Source organism: Sesamum indicum, linkage group LG14, assembly GCF_000512975.1.
Source record: "Sesamum indicum cultivar Zhongzhi No. 13 linkage group LG14, S_indicum_v1.0, whole genome shotgun sequence".
Lineage (NCBI taxonomy): Eukaryota > Viridiplantae > Streptophyta > Magnoliopsida > Lamiales > Pedaliaceae > Sesamum > Sesamum indicum.
The window spans coordinates 2,590,214-2,607,795 of NC_026158.1; the positions used below are offsets into that span (position 1 = coordinate 2,590,214).

A 17,582-nucleotide genomic window follows, 5' to 3' on the forward strand; every position below is an offset into this window, starting at 1 on the left:
AATGATGGGAAATTAGTTAAATTAAAAAACAATATAGAAATATATTACATATACTTAGTGTGTAAAAGCAAATAATTGGGTGATAATAACAAAATTAACCTTTTTATATATTCATTATATTTCAGTTATAATATGTTCTTATATATATAATTGACAAATATGTCTTATTATATTGATTAAAAATATATATTTTCCCGACATTGAAAGTCTAATGTGACAAAATTAATTCAAAAAAAAATCTTTTAAATTACTTTAAAATGACTTGAGAGATATATTATATTTTTCAATAAACTTCTCAAAAACATTTGCGGCGTGTTTGGATCTAAGGGCGAAACAGGATATATGTTGGGTTGAAAATAACTTGACCCATTTTTGTGTATTTTTTAGTGTTTTAGCACAGTGTATTCATTGTTAGGTTTTTATTTTTGTTGTTTTTGGTGGTGGTCCCATTGTCATTATGTAGAGGTAAGAGTTGGCTTTGGTGCAGAATTGAGAACAACCCTTAAAATCTATGCCCCTTCGCCAACCACCCTCACCGGTGTCAAAACCAATTTCTCCATTGCATGAGATGCGATCAACAAGGCAGAGCGAGCCACCTCGTGATTGTGGTTTGTCTAGATCCACTGCAATGGACAGTTGCGCCGCCGTCTGACCCAAAAGTCGCAGGTCTGTTAAGTTGCTTCAGCCCAGAGGAAACATTACCAGCCATCGCAGGTTGGTTCCCCCTTAAGGATATGCTTCTTTCGGCCCAAAAGACCCAATGATGCTACCCATGGTCGTACTCTCCCGTTGATTTTGACCCAATGATGTCAAGACCCTCACCGGTGATGATGTCAAGACCCTGTGGTGACTGTCATATGACCCTCACCAATAATTTTGAATGAACTTCACAGGATAAAATCAACTTGTCTCCCTTCCCAATGATGCTACCCATGGATAAAATTGTGTGGAGACAAGTTGATTTTATCCTGTGAAGTTCATTCAAAGTTATTGGTGTTTGATGCTTTTGGCATTTTTTTCCTTATGTGTGTGTCGATATTGTTAATTTTCTTACTCTGGGAGTTGTACGGTGTCTGTATAATGTCAATTAAATGTGCTAACAATGCCTTGTATGAGAGTGATTTGGTGTGTAATAAGAAATCTACATGTTACAAGGAGAGTTGAGTTTCACAAATGGGGGATATACTCTACTTCATTGTTTGAATTGACTTAAAACTTGAAACTATAATTTATGAAAAGTCGATCTATCAAACATGACTGTCATATATTTATAGTTGCAATCTTGAGAATCCTTCTATGTCCTTGTGAGGCAGCAAAAAATTAGTTTACTGACAAATTAATGCAATATGGTTAGTATATTTTAATATTATTTAATATAGGATTAAATACACTTTGCCTCCTTCAACTATACTCTAGGTTGCATTTACACCCCAAATTGTATAAAAATTCAACACTCACCCCCTTAAATTAATTAGTTGAACAAAATTGCCTTATGTTATATATAGTTATAGTGCTCTTAATTAAAATATAAATTATATAAGTTACTTAGTTGGAATATATTTTTTCTCATTATGAAATATTTGAATTTTTATATAAATATTACACTTATTAGTTTGAGGGGGTAAATAATATGTGTGATATAGTTGAAGGAGGTAAAGTGTATTTAACCCTATACTCATGTATAGGTTTGACTTACTACTTGCAAATTATGTAGTAATACATTTAGTATGTATTAATATACACTTAAATTAATATGATTTAGTATTGAGTACATAAAAAATGAGGGTTATGCATGGCTAATGAAACATTTAACTTATTTGGGGTTCCATATAGATGCATCGACCAAACGACATAGGGTCATCAGAGAGCTCTCGTGCAGACAAAATTGTTTGGACAGTAGATGCAGAGCGATTGTTCAACAAGTTTATGCACGAGGAGTATGTCAACCACCATCTTAAATCACCAACTTTTTCACCTTCGGTGGGGGCTCGTATAACCAAAAGGACGAATTCGGTGTCAAGCTATATGTTTAACCATGACCAACTAAAGGGAAGACTCAACAGAATGCGTTGTGCATGGCTCCTAATGAATGACATTCTTAATCGGGGGACTGGTTTAGGATGGGGCTCTAAATGGAACAGTACAACTAACAAGTCTGGACGTTTGTAGGAGTTGTGTCGGGTATAAATCCTTTGCCTTTAATTTACATGTAATGTGCAGCAATGTTTCACATATATAAATCCCCTACAAATGGTCTAATGTAGGAAAATCCCAAGTATAAGAAAATAATTAAACACGGACTATCACACTTTGGCCTATGTACCCAAATGTTCGCACAAAACATCACAACAAGGGGCATTGCAAGATGCTCCGGATCTGCCTACCCACCCCATGCATTCCAAAATGCATAGGCCGGAGATGATAAATAAGCGATGGTACTAATTCAGGCAACGACAATCAAGAGAAGACTATGAAGATACGGATTTCTCTCAGTCACCTCCATCCCATCGCATGATGAGTACTTTTTCGGTCCCCCTACACCATCATTAACCTCCCCATCTAGTAGCAAGCATCGGACATTATGTGGGATAAGAAGTATGAGATCATGGATAGGCTGGATGAGTCACTACATGGAAAGATTACCAGAAGTGGCTCTAAAGCCATGGAGTCTATCGTATGGTGTGTAGATGAGTCAACAAAGTTTAAGGATCTGTCGAACGTCATCTTCACCAGCACATCGGAGCATTTTCATAGTCACAACACTTAAACAATCTTCCTCCATTTAGATGATGAGAACAAACTGCATGGTTGCATTCCCTAGGCAAGTGATTGTGTAATACATAGTCATTGCACCAGTTTGCACGGATTTGTGTTAAGTATTTTCAATAGATGTATTATAGTTATCCTATAGAGATTGTAACCCTGTTATGTATTTTTACGTATTATTTATTATATTTTCTAGTGTCATGCTTGTTGTTCTCCTCTCCCTTTTAACTTTATATCTAACTTTGGTATGCCTAGCACAGAACTATTGCAAGCACTAGTGAAGGAACTAACAATGACACGAACAATGGGAGCGGTAGTCTGGGTTCACCAAGAACCCCAAGGAGCAATGAATCTAATGTCCCAAAGAATTCTACACTTTTAGAGATCTTTTTTTTTTTTTTTTTAGAGTCATTTTCGGAGATCTAATATACCCAGAGTTGTTTAGAAAAAATGTGCTAGGAAACACTTCTGTAATACAGGGTGAAGGTTGGTTAGCAGAGATAATGACAACCCCATACGTGGACAGGTTTTATGACAACATTCAAATGACAAAGCCATGTTTATATACATTAGTTGAAGCGTTCACTTCAAGGGGGTTGCTGCTCTCATGGACATTCCTTGAGAGTCAACTCCACAAAGGAGGTTGTACTGTTTATGTATACGGTTGGCATGTACAAAAGGCAACACGATAATGTGTAGCTCTTTCAACACTTGAGACTATTCATCACATATTCCACTAAGTGGTTTCTGCATTGTGCGCTATGGTGCTTGAATTAATCACTCGCCCAAATGTTACAAACAGACATCTGAGGGTGGCTAATAATGCATATTCTTCCCATACTTTAAGTTACATTCAATCGTGTACATCTGTCTGTACAGGCAGATTGAGTAATATTTTTTGGGATAATTATTTTGTTCATGCTCCTTTTTCTCACATATATTTCTATGATGTAGGATTGCATCGAAGTGATGGACATTACATTTCCACCAACATGGATCCCAAGTGTGGATCAAAATTGATACCAATCTCGTAAAGGCAGCCTAGCATAGAACGCAATAGCAATATGTGATTTCGATATGAATTTCACTTATGTGTATGCTAGATAGGAGGGTAGTGTAGCCGATGCTCGTGTCTTGCACCATGTGATATCACAAGACCCATCGTTCCCTTTCCCTCCAATCGGCGAGTAATTGATGTTATGCTTTTTCCAACACATAAGAACCCAATGTAATTGATCTTTCTGTCTATGCATTATAAAGGTATGTGGGACAAGAAATATAGGCAAGTATTATCTTGTGGATGCTGGTTTCACAAACTACCATTACTTCTTAGTGCCATATCGAGGTACTATGTACCACCTAGCTTAGTACAGGGGACATAGTTGTCGATATCGTACCTCATAGGATTTGTGTAACCATGCCCATTCTAGGTTGCAGAATGTAATTGAACATTGCTTCGGTGTGCTGAAGACGCAATTTCCAATATTGCAGTGCGAGATGTTGAGCTACTTTGTTCAACGCTAGGTCGACATAGTCATTTCATGTTGCACACATCACAACTTCATTTGCTTATTAGTTTATTATTTTTTAAAATTTTTAATTTTTCTTTTCTAAATATTCATTATGTCCCTCTTTTTATTTTTATATATAATTTGCTCCCAAAATATTTTATAAAACTCTAATTTACTTCGTTCAAGTTTTAATACAATCAAAATTTGAATCTATAATTTATTTACTAATTAGTTAAATTTTGTAAATATTTACCTATTAATCTCATAATTATGTATCACATCCATATTCTCACCTAAATATTTTTTTACTAATAATTTGTGACACATTCTAAATATGTGCGTAATTCTTTAATATTATTTAAAATAAAATATGTATTATTTAATAAATTATATATAAAATAATATGTTATTACTAGATTTATAAGGAAGTGACAACAAAAAAAAAAGATAGTGATATAATATTAGAGAGGAAAAAGATGCATATATATGGAAATTTAAAAAAAAAAACTACCTAAAAGATAGTAGGAGAGTGGTAAGTCAAATAAATAAATTAAATAAAATATTAAAATAATATAAAATAACAGATATAAAGGATGAGATACTAAAAATATATTCTTAAATTCCACTCCCATTTTCTGAGATTTGGTGTAATTACATGTAAACACCTTGTTGTTTGAAAAATTATTTTTGGTACTCCTGATATTAGAATCAGTTCAACAAATAGGTTTTTTCATTAGTCAAAATTCACTGAAAATTTTTTTGTTAAGAAAATTAAATAAAAATTTATATTTACTCTGAATTGATTTATTGCTGGCTTATTGCAAGTCAAACAAATCTTTTGTGTCTAAACTACTCTTATAACGGTGAAAACATATCTCCTCATATGCATTAATATATGAACATGTATAAGAATAATTTGGTTATAAAAAAAATTATTTGACCTACAATATATTATTAATAAGTCAATCGTGAATAAATATGATTTTTTCATTCAATTTTTTTTATTAATATCATCAAATTCGATGAATTTTGACTAATAGAGAGACTTATTTATGAGACATAAACAAACCTCAGAATAACTAAATTTAATTTTTCAAACCACACAAAAATTATATATAATTACACTAAATTTTAAAAGAAAAAAGTCTAATTATTCCTAATAATAAAATACAAATAATGAGAACCTTGGCCAATGCTTTTTTGTGGACGATGCCACAAAAGATCCTCAATGGAATACAACCTTCAATGCAAAAAAAAGTCATGACACCCATACCCTACCTGCCAAAGACCTTGAAAATAATACTTCCAAGAGATAGGATGAATACGTACTACTCGCTTCACACTGTATGGAAAAAAAAAAATATAAACAATTCTTGTGATATTATAAATTATTTTTTTACAAAAAATAAAATAGTAATTTAATTTTTTGTATTTTAAAAAATATAGTAATTTTTCGTTCTGTATTTTTTTAAAATGAAATAATTTAACTCCTTAAATAGAAAGGTAAATTGCTTTATTTTGACAAATACAGAATGGTAAATTGCTATTATTTCTTTATAAAAGAGTAATTTACTCATTTACAATATTCAAGAGAGATAAAAATTAAACCCGTATATATATTATATATGCTATTTAAAATAGTATATGTTTGCTTATTCAAAGTCTTGGCACCATAATGATAAATTTCTTGTAGCTGAATCATTCCAGTGATGTCCAACAAGAATGCATAAACACATCAGGACATATATTATATTGTCATTTCCCTTCCAGTAAGCAATAGTTATATTTTATTACAATATGCTGGCTCATGATCTCACGAAATCTGGTCCGAGATTTTGGGGGTCTTCCAAGTCAATTGAGGGGTTCTTGAATTTATGATTGTTACATAATGGGATAATTACATTCCATTTTTTTAAAATTTTGTATAATTATATATAAATTTTTTGTAATTTGAAAAATTACATCTGAAACTCTTGAAGTTTGCTTCCGTTAAATAATTAAATCCCTTCGTTACTCAAGATTTACTGAAGTCGTTGATATTAACAAAATTAATAAATAAATAAACGAAAATTGACATCATTCCTTGATTGATTTGTTTCTAACTCATTGCAGGTAAAATATACCTCATCAGATGCATTTACGTGTGAAGACGTATAAGGGTGATTGGGCTATAGAAAAATTATTTGACCTGCAATAAATTAGTAATAAGTCAATTGCGAATCAATATAGATTTTTTTCTAACTTTTTTTGTTAATATCGACAAATTCGATGAATTTTAAGTAACCAAAGTACTTTTATATGTTAGGCGAAAGCAAACATTAGGGGTGCTAGACGTAATTTTTCAAATCACAAAAAATCTACGTGTAATTACATTAAACCTTAGGGGAGGGGAGTATAATTATCCCTTATATAATTGTTAGACATTTTGAAATTATTAGTGGTAAACCCTGCATGGGCTAGAACTTTTGGAACTCTGTATATCCCATTGTTTTCAAGATAAATTATATCGACATTCCTTAAGAGTACATCTAATTACAAAACATTTTAAATCATTTACAATTATAATTATATTTTTTGAGATTGTACGTAATTGTAATTTATGTTCATTAGAAATAAATTTACTAGTTATGGAATAAAATTATGGTAATAATAATTATTATTAACTATGGTTACACAAAAATTAATGTAAAAACATAATTATCTACCTTTCGAAACTATTTTTGCCATGACTATGAGCTATTACAAATGTTTTTATACATGGCTCTTAGGATGCAGTCTCTCTAGCTCTTTACTTCAATGGTTGGATTACGCAGTGTTGAATTATGCTTCTGTTGTTAACTTCAAAATATTGCTTTTAATTTGTCCATTTTTGTAGGAAAAGATTCAAGCAATTCCCTTTAATAAAAAAAAAAATTATAATATCACAAATAAGTAAATTATCTCCTATGAAAAAACATATCAATTTTATCTCCTATGTTTTTAGATGCAACAATTTATCTCTTTATGTTAGATAAATAAAGCAATTTACCTCGTTCGATAAAAAGATAAATTTAATATGTCAGAGTTTCAACCTATTAGTTTATGCAGTGGCATACATAAGGTAGTCTCTAAAGCTATAACCAACAGCCTCAAGCCTATTCTTAGTACACTCATTTATGATACACAACCGGCTTTTGTCCCCGGTCGCTTGATCGCTAATAATGTGCTTCTTGCCTATAAGCTTAACCACTTTCTCCTTCCTAAACTGGGGGCAAGCTGGCCATGTGTCTTTAAAGCTTGATATCAAAAAGGCGTACGACCAAGTGGAATGGGTTTTGCTTCAGAGTATATTAATCAGACAAGGTTTCCACCTGAAAATTGTTAAATTAATTATGCTTTGTGTTAGCACATTGACTTACTCTTTTTTGCTTAATGGTGAACAGTTTGGATTTGTGCGACCTAATCGGGGTATCCAATAAGGGAACCCTCTATCCCCATATTTGTTCTTATTTTTAGTGCATCAAACTAAGAAGCAGGGGGAGCTCCAAGGTGTGGCGGTCACATGGCATGCGCCCAATATTTTTCACTTGTTGTTTGCAGATGATACATTATTCTTCTATCAAGCTAGTAAGGAGGCACTCGGGTGCATAAAGATGATTCTCGGGCAGTTAGAGCAAGCTTCTGAGCTGAAGATCAACTTAGACAAGTCGACGATGGTGTCAGTAGAAATGTGCCGCAGGCTCACCATACATCCCTTGCTACTATTCTTGGTATCCAGGTGGTGGCTAAACAAGCAAGTACCTAGGGTTTCCAACAACGATGGGGAGATCTAAATGAGAGGTGTTTGAGGAGATGAAGGAGCGAATGTCGAAACGTCTGCAGAGTTGGGTGACAAAGCAGTTATCCAAAGCCGGGTGGATGGTCCTCATCAAGACAGTCCTGCAAGCGCTACCAACCGATATGATGGGTTGTTTTGAGCTACCCAATTCCCTCATTAAAGAGATGGAAGGGATGATGGCCAATTTCGGTCCTCTGGATCACGTGGGATCGTTTGTGTAATAGGATGAAGGAGAGTGGTTTGGGCTTCAGGCGGATAAGGGAGTATAACATCGTGATGGTAGCTAAGCTTTCTTGGTGTGTTGCGACACAACCGGATAGCATCCTGCATCAAGTGCTTAGGCAGAGGTACTTCCCAAATGCAACTTTCTTTTAGACGAGACTAGGGGGCTCCCCTTCTTTTACTTGGTGATCCTTACTCCGACCAAGGGATCTACTGGTTGTAGGGACCCGCTGGAGAGTCCCAGATGGGAAATCTGTTTCGATCTTCGGAGTTCCTTGGCTGCCTCGGCCTGATACGTTCCAACTTATCTACCCACCACGATCGCTCTCAGGTAATACTAAGGTCGCAAATCTTATGGGTGGGGGCTAGAATGAGGCTCTGATCAATGAGGAATTCAGAGAAGCTGATGCCTCTTGTATTCTGTCTATCCCATTACCCGAACAACCTGGTAGGGATTGTAAGGAGTGGATCGATTTCCGGCCAAGTACAAAATCAGAGATTTACAGAAACTTAACAATATTAGAGGCTTTCCTATAACAAATTACAAGTATTCTAAGGAATATAAAAACTGATACAAGAAATAAACCAGAAAATAATACAAGTACAGTAGAAGGGGGAATAAGATACTTTAAACGGCTCAGGAGCCTAAGACCCAAGGCCTACAGAGGCCAAAGGCCACAACCCTCACACGGTTGCACAAACAACTTAAAGCCATAGAAGGCTTTCTGAACCACTAAGGTTCACCCACAGAATCCACAGAGGAATGCCACAAAGGCTTTATCAAAAGAACCACAGAGATTGAGCCACAAAGGCTTTTGGTCGTATTTCAGAGAATAAGAGAAGAGGAAGAATATTGATTATCGCTTAACCCTTGAGCCATAATAGACCAACCATTTAAAGGGGTCGTCTATTAATGGCGGATTAACGGCCATTGATTGGGAAGACAAGAACACAGAACCCCAAAGAGGGTTATGGGAAGAGCCCTAGGAGACAGAAAAGGAGAAGAGACAAGAGAAGGCAGAAAATGGTTTAGGATTAGATAGATTAGGGTATTTATATTTAGGGTAGGTGGGTCAAACCTTTGCGGATCGGGTCAGGTGGATAGGTGGCCCAGTGGGCCTTAAGTTGTTTGGCCGTCCAGTGCAGGGCCCAGACTTTGGTTTGGGCCATAATTTCTTAACAGGGATGAGACCATTTGGCACTATGAGTGTACAGGGAGGTTTTCGGTGAGTAGCGCATACAATCTGGCGTGTAACCAAACTGGTGTCTCTAGCTCAAGTTTAATTGTCCAGGACTGGTCTTTCCTTTGGGACGGGTTCCTTGGAAGGTCCAACTATTTCCTTGGTAGGTCTGTAAAAATGCACTCCCTACGGTGTTCAATTTGAGGAAACGAGGGGTGGGGGTTCAAGGATGGTTGTGCATTGTGTGTCCCGGAAGAGGAGACCGTGCTACATGCTTTGGTTTTGTGTCTGTTTGCTAGACTAGTGTGTGGTCATTTCTATACGCGAGTGTGGGCTTGAGGAATGGATGCGGGTTGTGCGCCATGAGCTGGAACGTGAGGATTTCGAACTCTTCCTGCTCATTTGTTGGAGCTTATTGCACAATCGCAGTAAACCGATCTTTTGAGGGCAGGAGAATGCGTCAAGTTCTGAGTATGGCCAAACAACATTTTCTGGTGAGGAGAGATCGTCTTATTTTGGAGCAAGGATGAGCAGATTAGTTGGTTGGGAATTGAATCTTTGTGCTCCTTTTGTATTTGTGTTTTCTTTTCCTTAATTGGTTTTTTGGCTGTTTTGTTAGTCCGGGGTTGGATTGTTTTGTTTGATTTTTTTGATTGAATACAATATCCCCGCTTTCACTCAAAAAAATAAAAAATAGAGAGGTAAATTATTTTATTTTAAAAAGTATATGGGTAAATCACTATTTTTTTATTTTAAAAAAATAATTTACTCATTTACAATATTATAGGGGTAAGCCCAATTTTGTAATTAGTTCTTCGTCAGTTCGTCTGCAAGATTAGATAGAAAAACAAAATCTTGACTGAAGCTCTTGAAGATGCATGAAGGACCAGAATTTACACTTAATCCGCATTCATTTCCAACCATATTTCTTTGTCATTATCATTCAACACGAAACAAAACAACAGAAACTGGCAATCAAAACTGTTCAAACTTGAACCTCAACACCTCGTAAACATATGTACAATGATAAATTCTTGAACCAAGACAACAACATATGAGTGCAAAACACCAAAAAAAAAAAAAAATTATAGAAAAAAATTCAAGCAACCCCTGTCAAATATTACAAATCAACAAATTATTCGTATGAAAAAGAAATAGTAATTTATCTCTATTTATTTTAAAAAATAATTTAATTGCTTCGTTTTAAAAAATATAAAAATAAATTACTATTCTTTTATAATATTACAGGGAGGTAAATTGCACTAAATCAAAAAAGTATAACCAAAATGAGAAGTAAATTACTCTCATCGAAATGACTGATATCAATATGTTATCTAACAAATGATGCAACAGTTTGAGCCCAAACTTTGAGATGCTTTTTCATTCTGATTTCATTCTCTGAAGATGGGATTCTCCAGTTCATCAAATGGTTGTTGCTTCCCATTCTCTGATTCGGAACACCCCACCCTTCAGACAAATAAGGCCTGGAAACTCGATCATTTTCCTCAACTTTTTCACGATCCTCAGCCATTTTGCCACATTTCTGCAGCCCCGGAATGATCGAAACCAGGCCTGAACTCTTGTCCTCTTCAGTGAAAACAAATCCCAAGTCAATGAACCCTTTTACCTCCTCAAACTCGAGAGCTGATGAGCTTCTCCTCATCCCTTTTCTCTCCTGATTTCCGGTTCTACACTGTTTCTTCCCATTCGATTTCTCAACCCTGTCTTGTTCGGCAGCTTCCCTGGAGAAGTCAACCTCTTCTTTCCCGGATAAAATCTTCTGCAGCTTCGGTTTGATGATAACTGATCTTGAGGAAGTTGAGTTCCCGGCAGCGTCTTTGAAATAGCTGCGCGTGTCGACGCCTAAACACCGAGCACTGAAGGATCGGACTTGAAGATTTGCCACCCGGAAAGTGTTTGGTTCTTCACTTTGATCCCTCTTCTGATCATGCACCATCATGGCTGCCGGAGACGGACGGCTGTAGAACTTCCTCGGCTTCCATTTCGCCTCTTCTCTTCTGATCACGAAAGATTTTGGTGTAGAACAACAAAGGTCTTGCAGGGCAATCAGTACATGCCTGAACTTGGAACAATGGGAAAAAATTATATTTTTGGTCTGAAATTTTATATTATTATTATTTTTGGTCCTATAACTTATTTTATTTATATATTTAGTCATTCTTATAACGAATTTAGTCCTTACAACTCATATCTGGTCCTTTTTTCCGGTAAATTTGGCCTCAAATAGACAATTTTGATGCCAACGGCTTATATTATACGACTAAAAGTGAGATCTACTACATTGCGAAGGGGACCAGAAATGTAAACACATCACTAAATCTGTTAAAAAATAACCAGACATGAAATATTCAGAACTAAATCAGACAAAATAAAAACTAAATATATGAATAAAGTAAATTACAGAACTAAAAATAATAAAAACATAAAATTACAGAATTAAAAATATAATTTTGTATAGAATAATAGTTGTGATTTGATGCGCATATTATAAGAATCTTGTCATTAGATGGCTAATATTTTATAGTATATGATCATATCACTCTACTGTTTATTTAAATTTTTAATGCAAGTACCCATTTCTTTAGTTCAATCATTGTGCAGTTAGTCGGCAGCTCAAGTCATCCGCACGAAGTTGAAAACCGTGAGCAGATACAGAAACTATACTATATATGTTTGACTGTTCTAAAATTTAGTCTGTTAGAGATCTTTGGCAACATCTAGGCAAAATTCAGCTTCTTCTACTTTGTAAACCACGTGGGTTACACATAATGCTTATTGCTTTGACAATATTTAGAGATAATTATATTTACACCTCGTATCTATTGTCTTTTTATGTAAATTATTCCTATCTTTTGAAAAATTACAAAAATCATCCTGACAGTCTTTAAAAAATCCAAAAATGCTCCTGTTGATTAGGTCAATCTTTAAAATATTTCTTTAAGAATAGAAATGCCCTTTTAGGGTGTTTTTGTAATTATCAAAAGGTAGAAGGGGTGTCAAAGTAATATTTATGAAAATGAGTAATATGACCCCATATTTTTTTCTTTTATTTATACCTTTTTAGTTTTATTAACTTTTTTTAGTGAATCTCTATATAAATTTGCAACTTTCAATAATTAAAATGTACGATTATTCAATTAATATATAAATAAAGTTAGTTAATAGATTATAAGTTTAAATTTAAAAATTATCACACTTGTATAAATTATTTAAAATTAAAAAAATTAGTTCTCCTCTATTTTTATTTATAACTAAGTTTTTTTACTAAAATAAGAATTAAAAATAATTTATGTATTTTATATAAATCTAATTGGAATTAATAAAATAAATTTATTTATTTATTAAAAAGATATTTTAATAATACGGGGGTTAGGGTAGGGTGAGCATTGCGGAGTGGTTGGGGAAGAAGGGGTAATTTTTTAAAATAAATAATTTAATAATTTAAAATATCTTTTTACTAAATACATTATTTATTTTATCAATTCTAATATGATTTATATGAAATACATAAATTATTTTTAATTTCAATTTTAGTAAAGTTTATAATAAAAATAGAGATAAATAATATTTTAATTTTAATAATTTTACTATGGGATAATTTATATATTAATTGAATAATTTAATATTTTAATTATTAAAAAGTTTAATTTTATATAAAAATTCAATCTAATAATTAATATTTAAATTAAAACTGTATAAATAATAAAAAAATATATTGGGTGATATTACTCATCTTCATAAATATTACTTTGACACCTCTTTTACCTTTTGATAATTACATAAATACCACTAAGGGCATTTCCGTATTTGAAAAATTATTTTAAAGGTTGACCTAGTCAATAGGGGCATTTTTGAATTTAAAGGCTGTCAGGGTGGTTTCTGTAATTTTTCAAAAGGTAGGGGTGATTTGTGTAAAAAGACAATAGATGAGAGGTGTAAATATAATTATCTTTAATATTAAAAATTTAATTAAATAAAAATATAAGGTATATCATAAATTGAAAAGCATTACTTCAGAATTTGATAAGTACTTTATAAGTGAAAAGATTTTATTGATTAAGTTTAGGGTAAATTACATTTTGCCATACGAACTATGTTTCTTTTATTACTTTGTAATCGATTTTTTTTTGTGTTAACTTACCATCTCAACTTTGCGAAGTTTGCACTTTATATGATTGTTTTTTGTTGATTGCTTGTCAGAAATATATCACATGTTGTGCATATGTGAAAAATATGATACATAATCTTTAAAATATCACATGTGTATTGTATGTAATATTTTCTCGACAAAAAATTTGGTTGAAAAATAGTTATAAATAGCAAAGTGTAAAATTTCGTAAAGTTGGATGGTAAGTTGACAAAAAAAAAAGTTTAGATGCCAAAGTATAAAAACCATTGTAGTTTGGATGGCAAAATATAATTAAGGGATAATTGCATTTTTCTCCCCTAAAATTTGGTGTAATTATACATAGATCCCTTGTGGTTTGAAAAATTATATCTAGCATTCCTAAAGTTTTCATCTAATTGAAAAAAAAAATCTATCTTTACCTCCGATTGACTTATTACTGATTTATTGCAAGTCAAATAAATATATTTATGATCAAATTATTGACATACGTCTTCACGCATTGATGCATGTGAGGAGGTATATCCTCACAATTTTAAGGGTAGTCTAGTCGGAAAAAAATTATTTGACCAGCAATAAGTTAGTAATAAGTCAATCGATTCTAAATATCAATTTTTCATTCTGAATTTTTATTAATATTAGTAAAGTTGGTGTATTTTGACTAACGAGGAACTTATTTAGTAGACAATTGAGAAAAATATTGAAATTTTTTGTTGACTAAATATTGGTGATTAAATCCCTCACGTGACAAAAACGTATGTGTAGTAGAGAAAGAAACAGGGGTGTTGCATATTTAGTAAAGTTAGGGTAATTAAAAAGTAAAAAAAATGTAATTTACCCTCTTCTAATATAAAAAATTCTTTGTAAAAAATAGATAAATAGTAAATTATCTCTTATGTTTTGATAAATATAACAAGCTATTTTCCTTTTAGACCATTGATAGGAAGTAATTTGCTTCATTTTTCAAAAATACTGGGGATAATATGTTAATCTTTTTTTATAAGGGTTTTTTTTTTTTTTTTGGCTCATTTAAGCCTGAATGAAAATATAAAGATTGTGACATAAACTTTAATTTTGTACTGAAATATTAAGGCACTGTATTTATTAAAATATTCTTTATAGAAAATTCACACACTTCTACTAGAATAAACCTATTCGTAATTTTAATACATGTGCTGGAGTAGCTCAGTTGGTTAGAGCGTGTGGCTGTTAACCACAAGGTCGAAGGTTCAAGCCCTTCTTCTAGCGATGTTAACTTTGCTGTTTCGTACTTTTTCCTCTGTTAGGAATAAAGTTAAAGTGTATTTCCTCAATATTTAACTTAATGTTCGAAAAGTTTTGGACTCGTTTGCAATTTCTAAAAAAATAAATGATAAAAATATCAAATCGAGATGAATATATATTATATTTTGAGAGCTTTTGCAAAATTTGATACCGAAAGAATCAAAATCGTGAAATGTAAAAAAATTACAGCACTATTTTGTAATTCTAAAAGAATAAAAGGATAAAAATAGCAAAATATTAAAATTATAGGATCAAAAATATATTTAAGTTTATTTTATTAATTAGTATATTAAAATCAGTAATGCAAAAATGAATAAAGGGGAAAGAAAGAAAAAAAAAAAGAAAAGGGAGAATGCACATGTCCTCGTATATATTACCTTTATACAATTGAAAAGCACTTTTTTTGTATTTTTAATTATTTGATCTGTGAATTTATTTTAATTATTTTACTTTTTTTTATAAAAAAAAATCCACATCCTTTTTTCTTCTTTATTTTATTTCAATAATTTTTCATGACTTTCATAGATTTTTTGATGTTTTTTTTTTATTAATTAATATATATTTTTAAAATTCTAATAATTTTTTTAAAAACTATAAAATATTATGCACACACGTTTGAGTGTATCACATTTACTAGCATCGATAAACAGCTTTATAAGAAGGCCTGAAAAGAAGGGTAAATTACAACCACTTCTTTTGAGATTTGACATAATTACAAATACTTTCTCATTGTTGGAAAGGTTATAAATACCCCCTTGGTTTTACTGTCCATCTAACAACGAGCCCATTCTGTCGTATTTTCATACAACTTTTATGGTGAATTGACAAAAATGCCCTTTTTTATTATAAATTATAATTTGATACATATCTTATAATTTTCTAAAATATTTTTCTGAACTAATATTCCATTTATATTATTTATTTTACACAATCTCAATTTTTTTTTTATTTTTTAAAAAAATTCAACAAGGGTAAAATAGTAATGTCCACTTTACCGTCGGCTACATAATGATTTTTCATTTTAGGGAGATATTTGTAATTTTTCAAATAATGAGGGAACATTTATAATTATATCAAATTTTAGCGGATGAAGTTGTAATTTATTTAAAAAGAAAGAAAGAAAAAGAGTTTTGCTAGATGGCCTTATATGCTACAAGTTAGTGACCTCTCATGGCCTATGGGTTCTCATTGTGGGGGGAAGATTGATTTGAGAGGAGTGTCTGGTTGGTAGTCTCCTGTGCATCTACACCTGCAAGTATATACAACATCAGAATAAGTTGCCAAGTACAAATTCATCTCAACAAGATTATATTTGTTTGGAATAATTACATTTACACCCCATACTTTATGCTTCATTTAAACAAATCATCATATTTTATAAAAAATTACATATATGTAGTCTTCAGAAAACGTGACTATAATTTACAAAATCATCCTTGTTTTTCATAACACATACATCTCTCAGAAACGTCAATATCATTACACAAACTATCCTTGTGTTTTGATTATCATGATAAAACTTTGTTCGAACTTGATTTATCAAACTTAACAAATCAAATCTCATTTATCAAACTGAGTCGTGCTTAATCCAATTAATCTCGTTTGAGTTTGATTAGACAAAACATCAAATCAAATTGAAAAGTAATTTTTTTATGTTCAATAATTCAAATAAACTTAAATAAATGTGTTCCGTTTGATTCAAACCATTTAACTAGTTTTGAGTTGAGTCGGATAACTTCAAATTTTGTCGGACTTAAATCAAATTGTATTACATTGGATTTAAAATGAATTGATTACAATTTTAATATAGGTTGACCTTATTTGGATTTACTACGTGAAATAAAAGTAAGATCTATTCTAATTGTATTTCTCCCTTGATTAATATAGAAACCTCTTTCCTATTTGATGGTTAGTGAAGCCCACAGGCTCAATAGAGTTTAACACACTTTACAGAACATAGAAAATTGCCATCATTACATGATGGGCGATGAATTTTATCTTGGAACACACCATTCCCCATACGTGTTTTGTTGTGCTAGATCAGGGCTTTTGGCGACCAAGATAAAATAGTCATGTTTTCCGAAACTCAAATATAGTCTCCCCAAATACAAGGTTACTGTGGCTCCTCAAGTTTAAGGATTAAATCCTGTACTATCACATCTAAGAAATTTAAGATATACCGGTCATGTCTCATGGACTTCCATATGACAACTTCTATGAGTCAGTTCAGTGAACTTGACAACCTCTGGTCAAGCAACCATTAAAAATCATAGACGTCATATGTCTGTCGTTAATGAAACTTGACACCTAACATATGGATACATTATTTACTGTGAGTCTCTATAGAACCCTAGACGCCCTATTTCGAGGGCTCTCGACTTTCAATATTTCAAATCAACCATCGAAAGTGGATTTTATAGTTGCCATAATATCCGCAACCAAAATTATTAGTTTATGTATAGCAAGAGAAATAAGCAAACGCGACAAAGGAGGCCGAATAAGCTTTATTTTATTCATGATTTTCAATATTACATTTTAAAGAAATTGTAGAGATAGACTACCAAAACAAACATTCTAATTGACTTCCTGATCAGTTACACTAAAAGTTTCCTCATACGGAGGAGGGCAGAAAACTTGGAGTCGGCTTGGGAAAG

At 32.3% G+C, this 17,582-nt stretch overlaps 1 protein-coding gene and 1 non-coding gene across 2 annotated transcripts; one reads left to right on the forward strand and one right to left on the reverse strand.

The window, feature by feature from the left end:
* Positions 10,828 to 11,454, reverse strand: LOC105177052. The gene has a single exon (XM_011100075.1). It carries the CDS (start codon positions 11,452 to 11,454, stop codon positions 10,828 to 10,830), a length of 627 nt encoding a protein of 208 aa, XP_011098377.1.
* Positions 14,819 to 14,892, forward strand: TRNAN-GUU. The gene has a single exon. It is a non-coding gene; the product is annotated as a tRNA-Asn (tRNA).

What these genes read in the sequence shown, in the direction of transcription:
- LOC105177052 (XM_011100075.1), bottom strand. Translation starts at nt 11,454, where the DNA reads ATGGTGCATGATCAGAAGAGGGATCAAAGTGAAGAACCAAACACTTTC.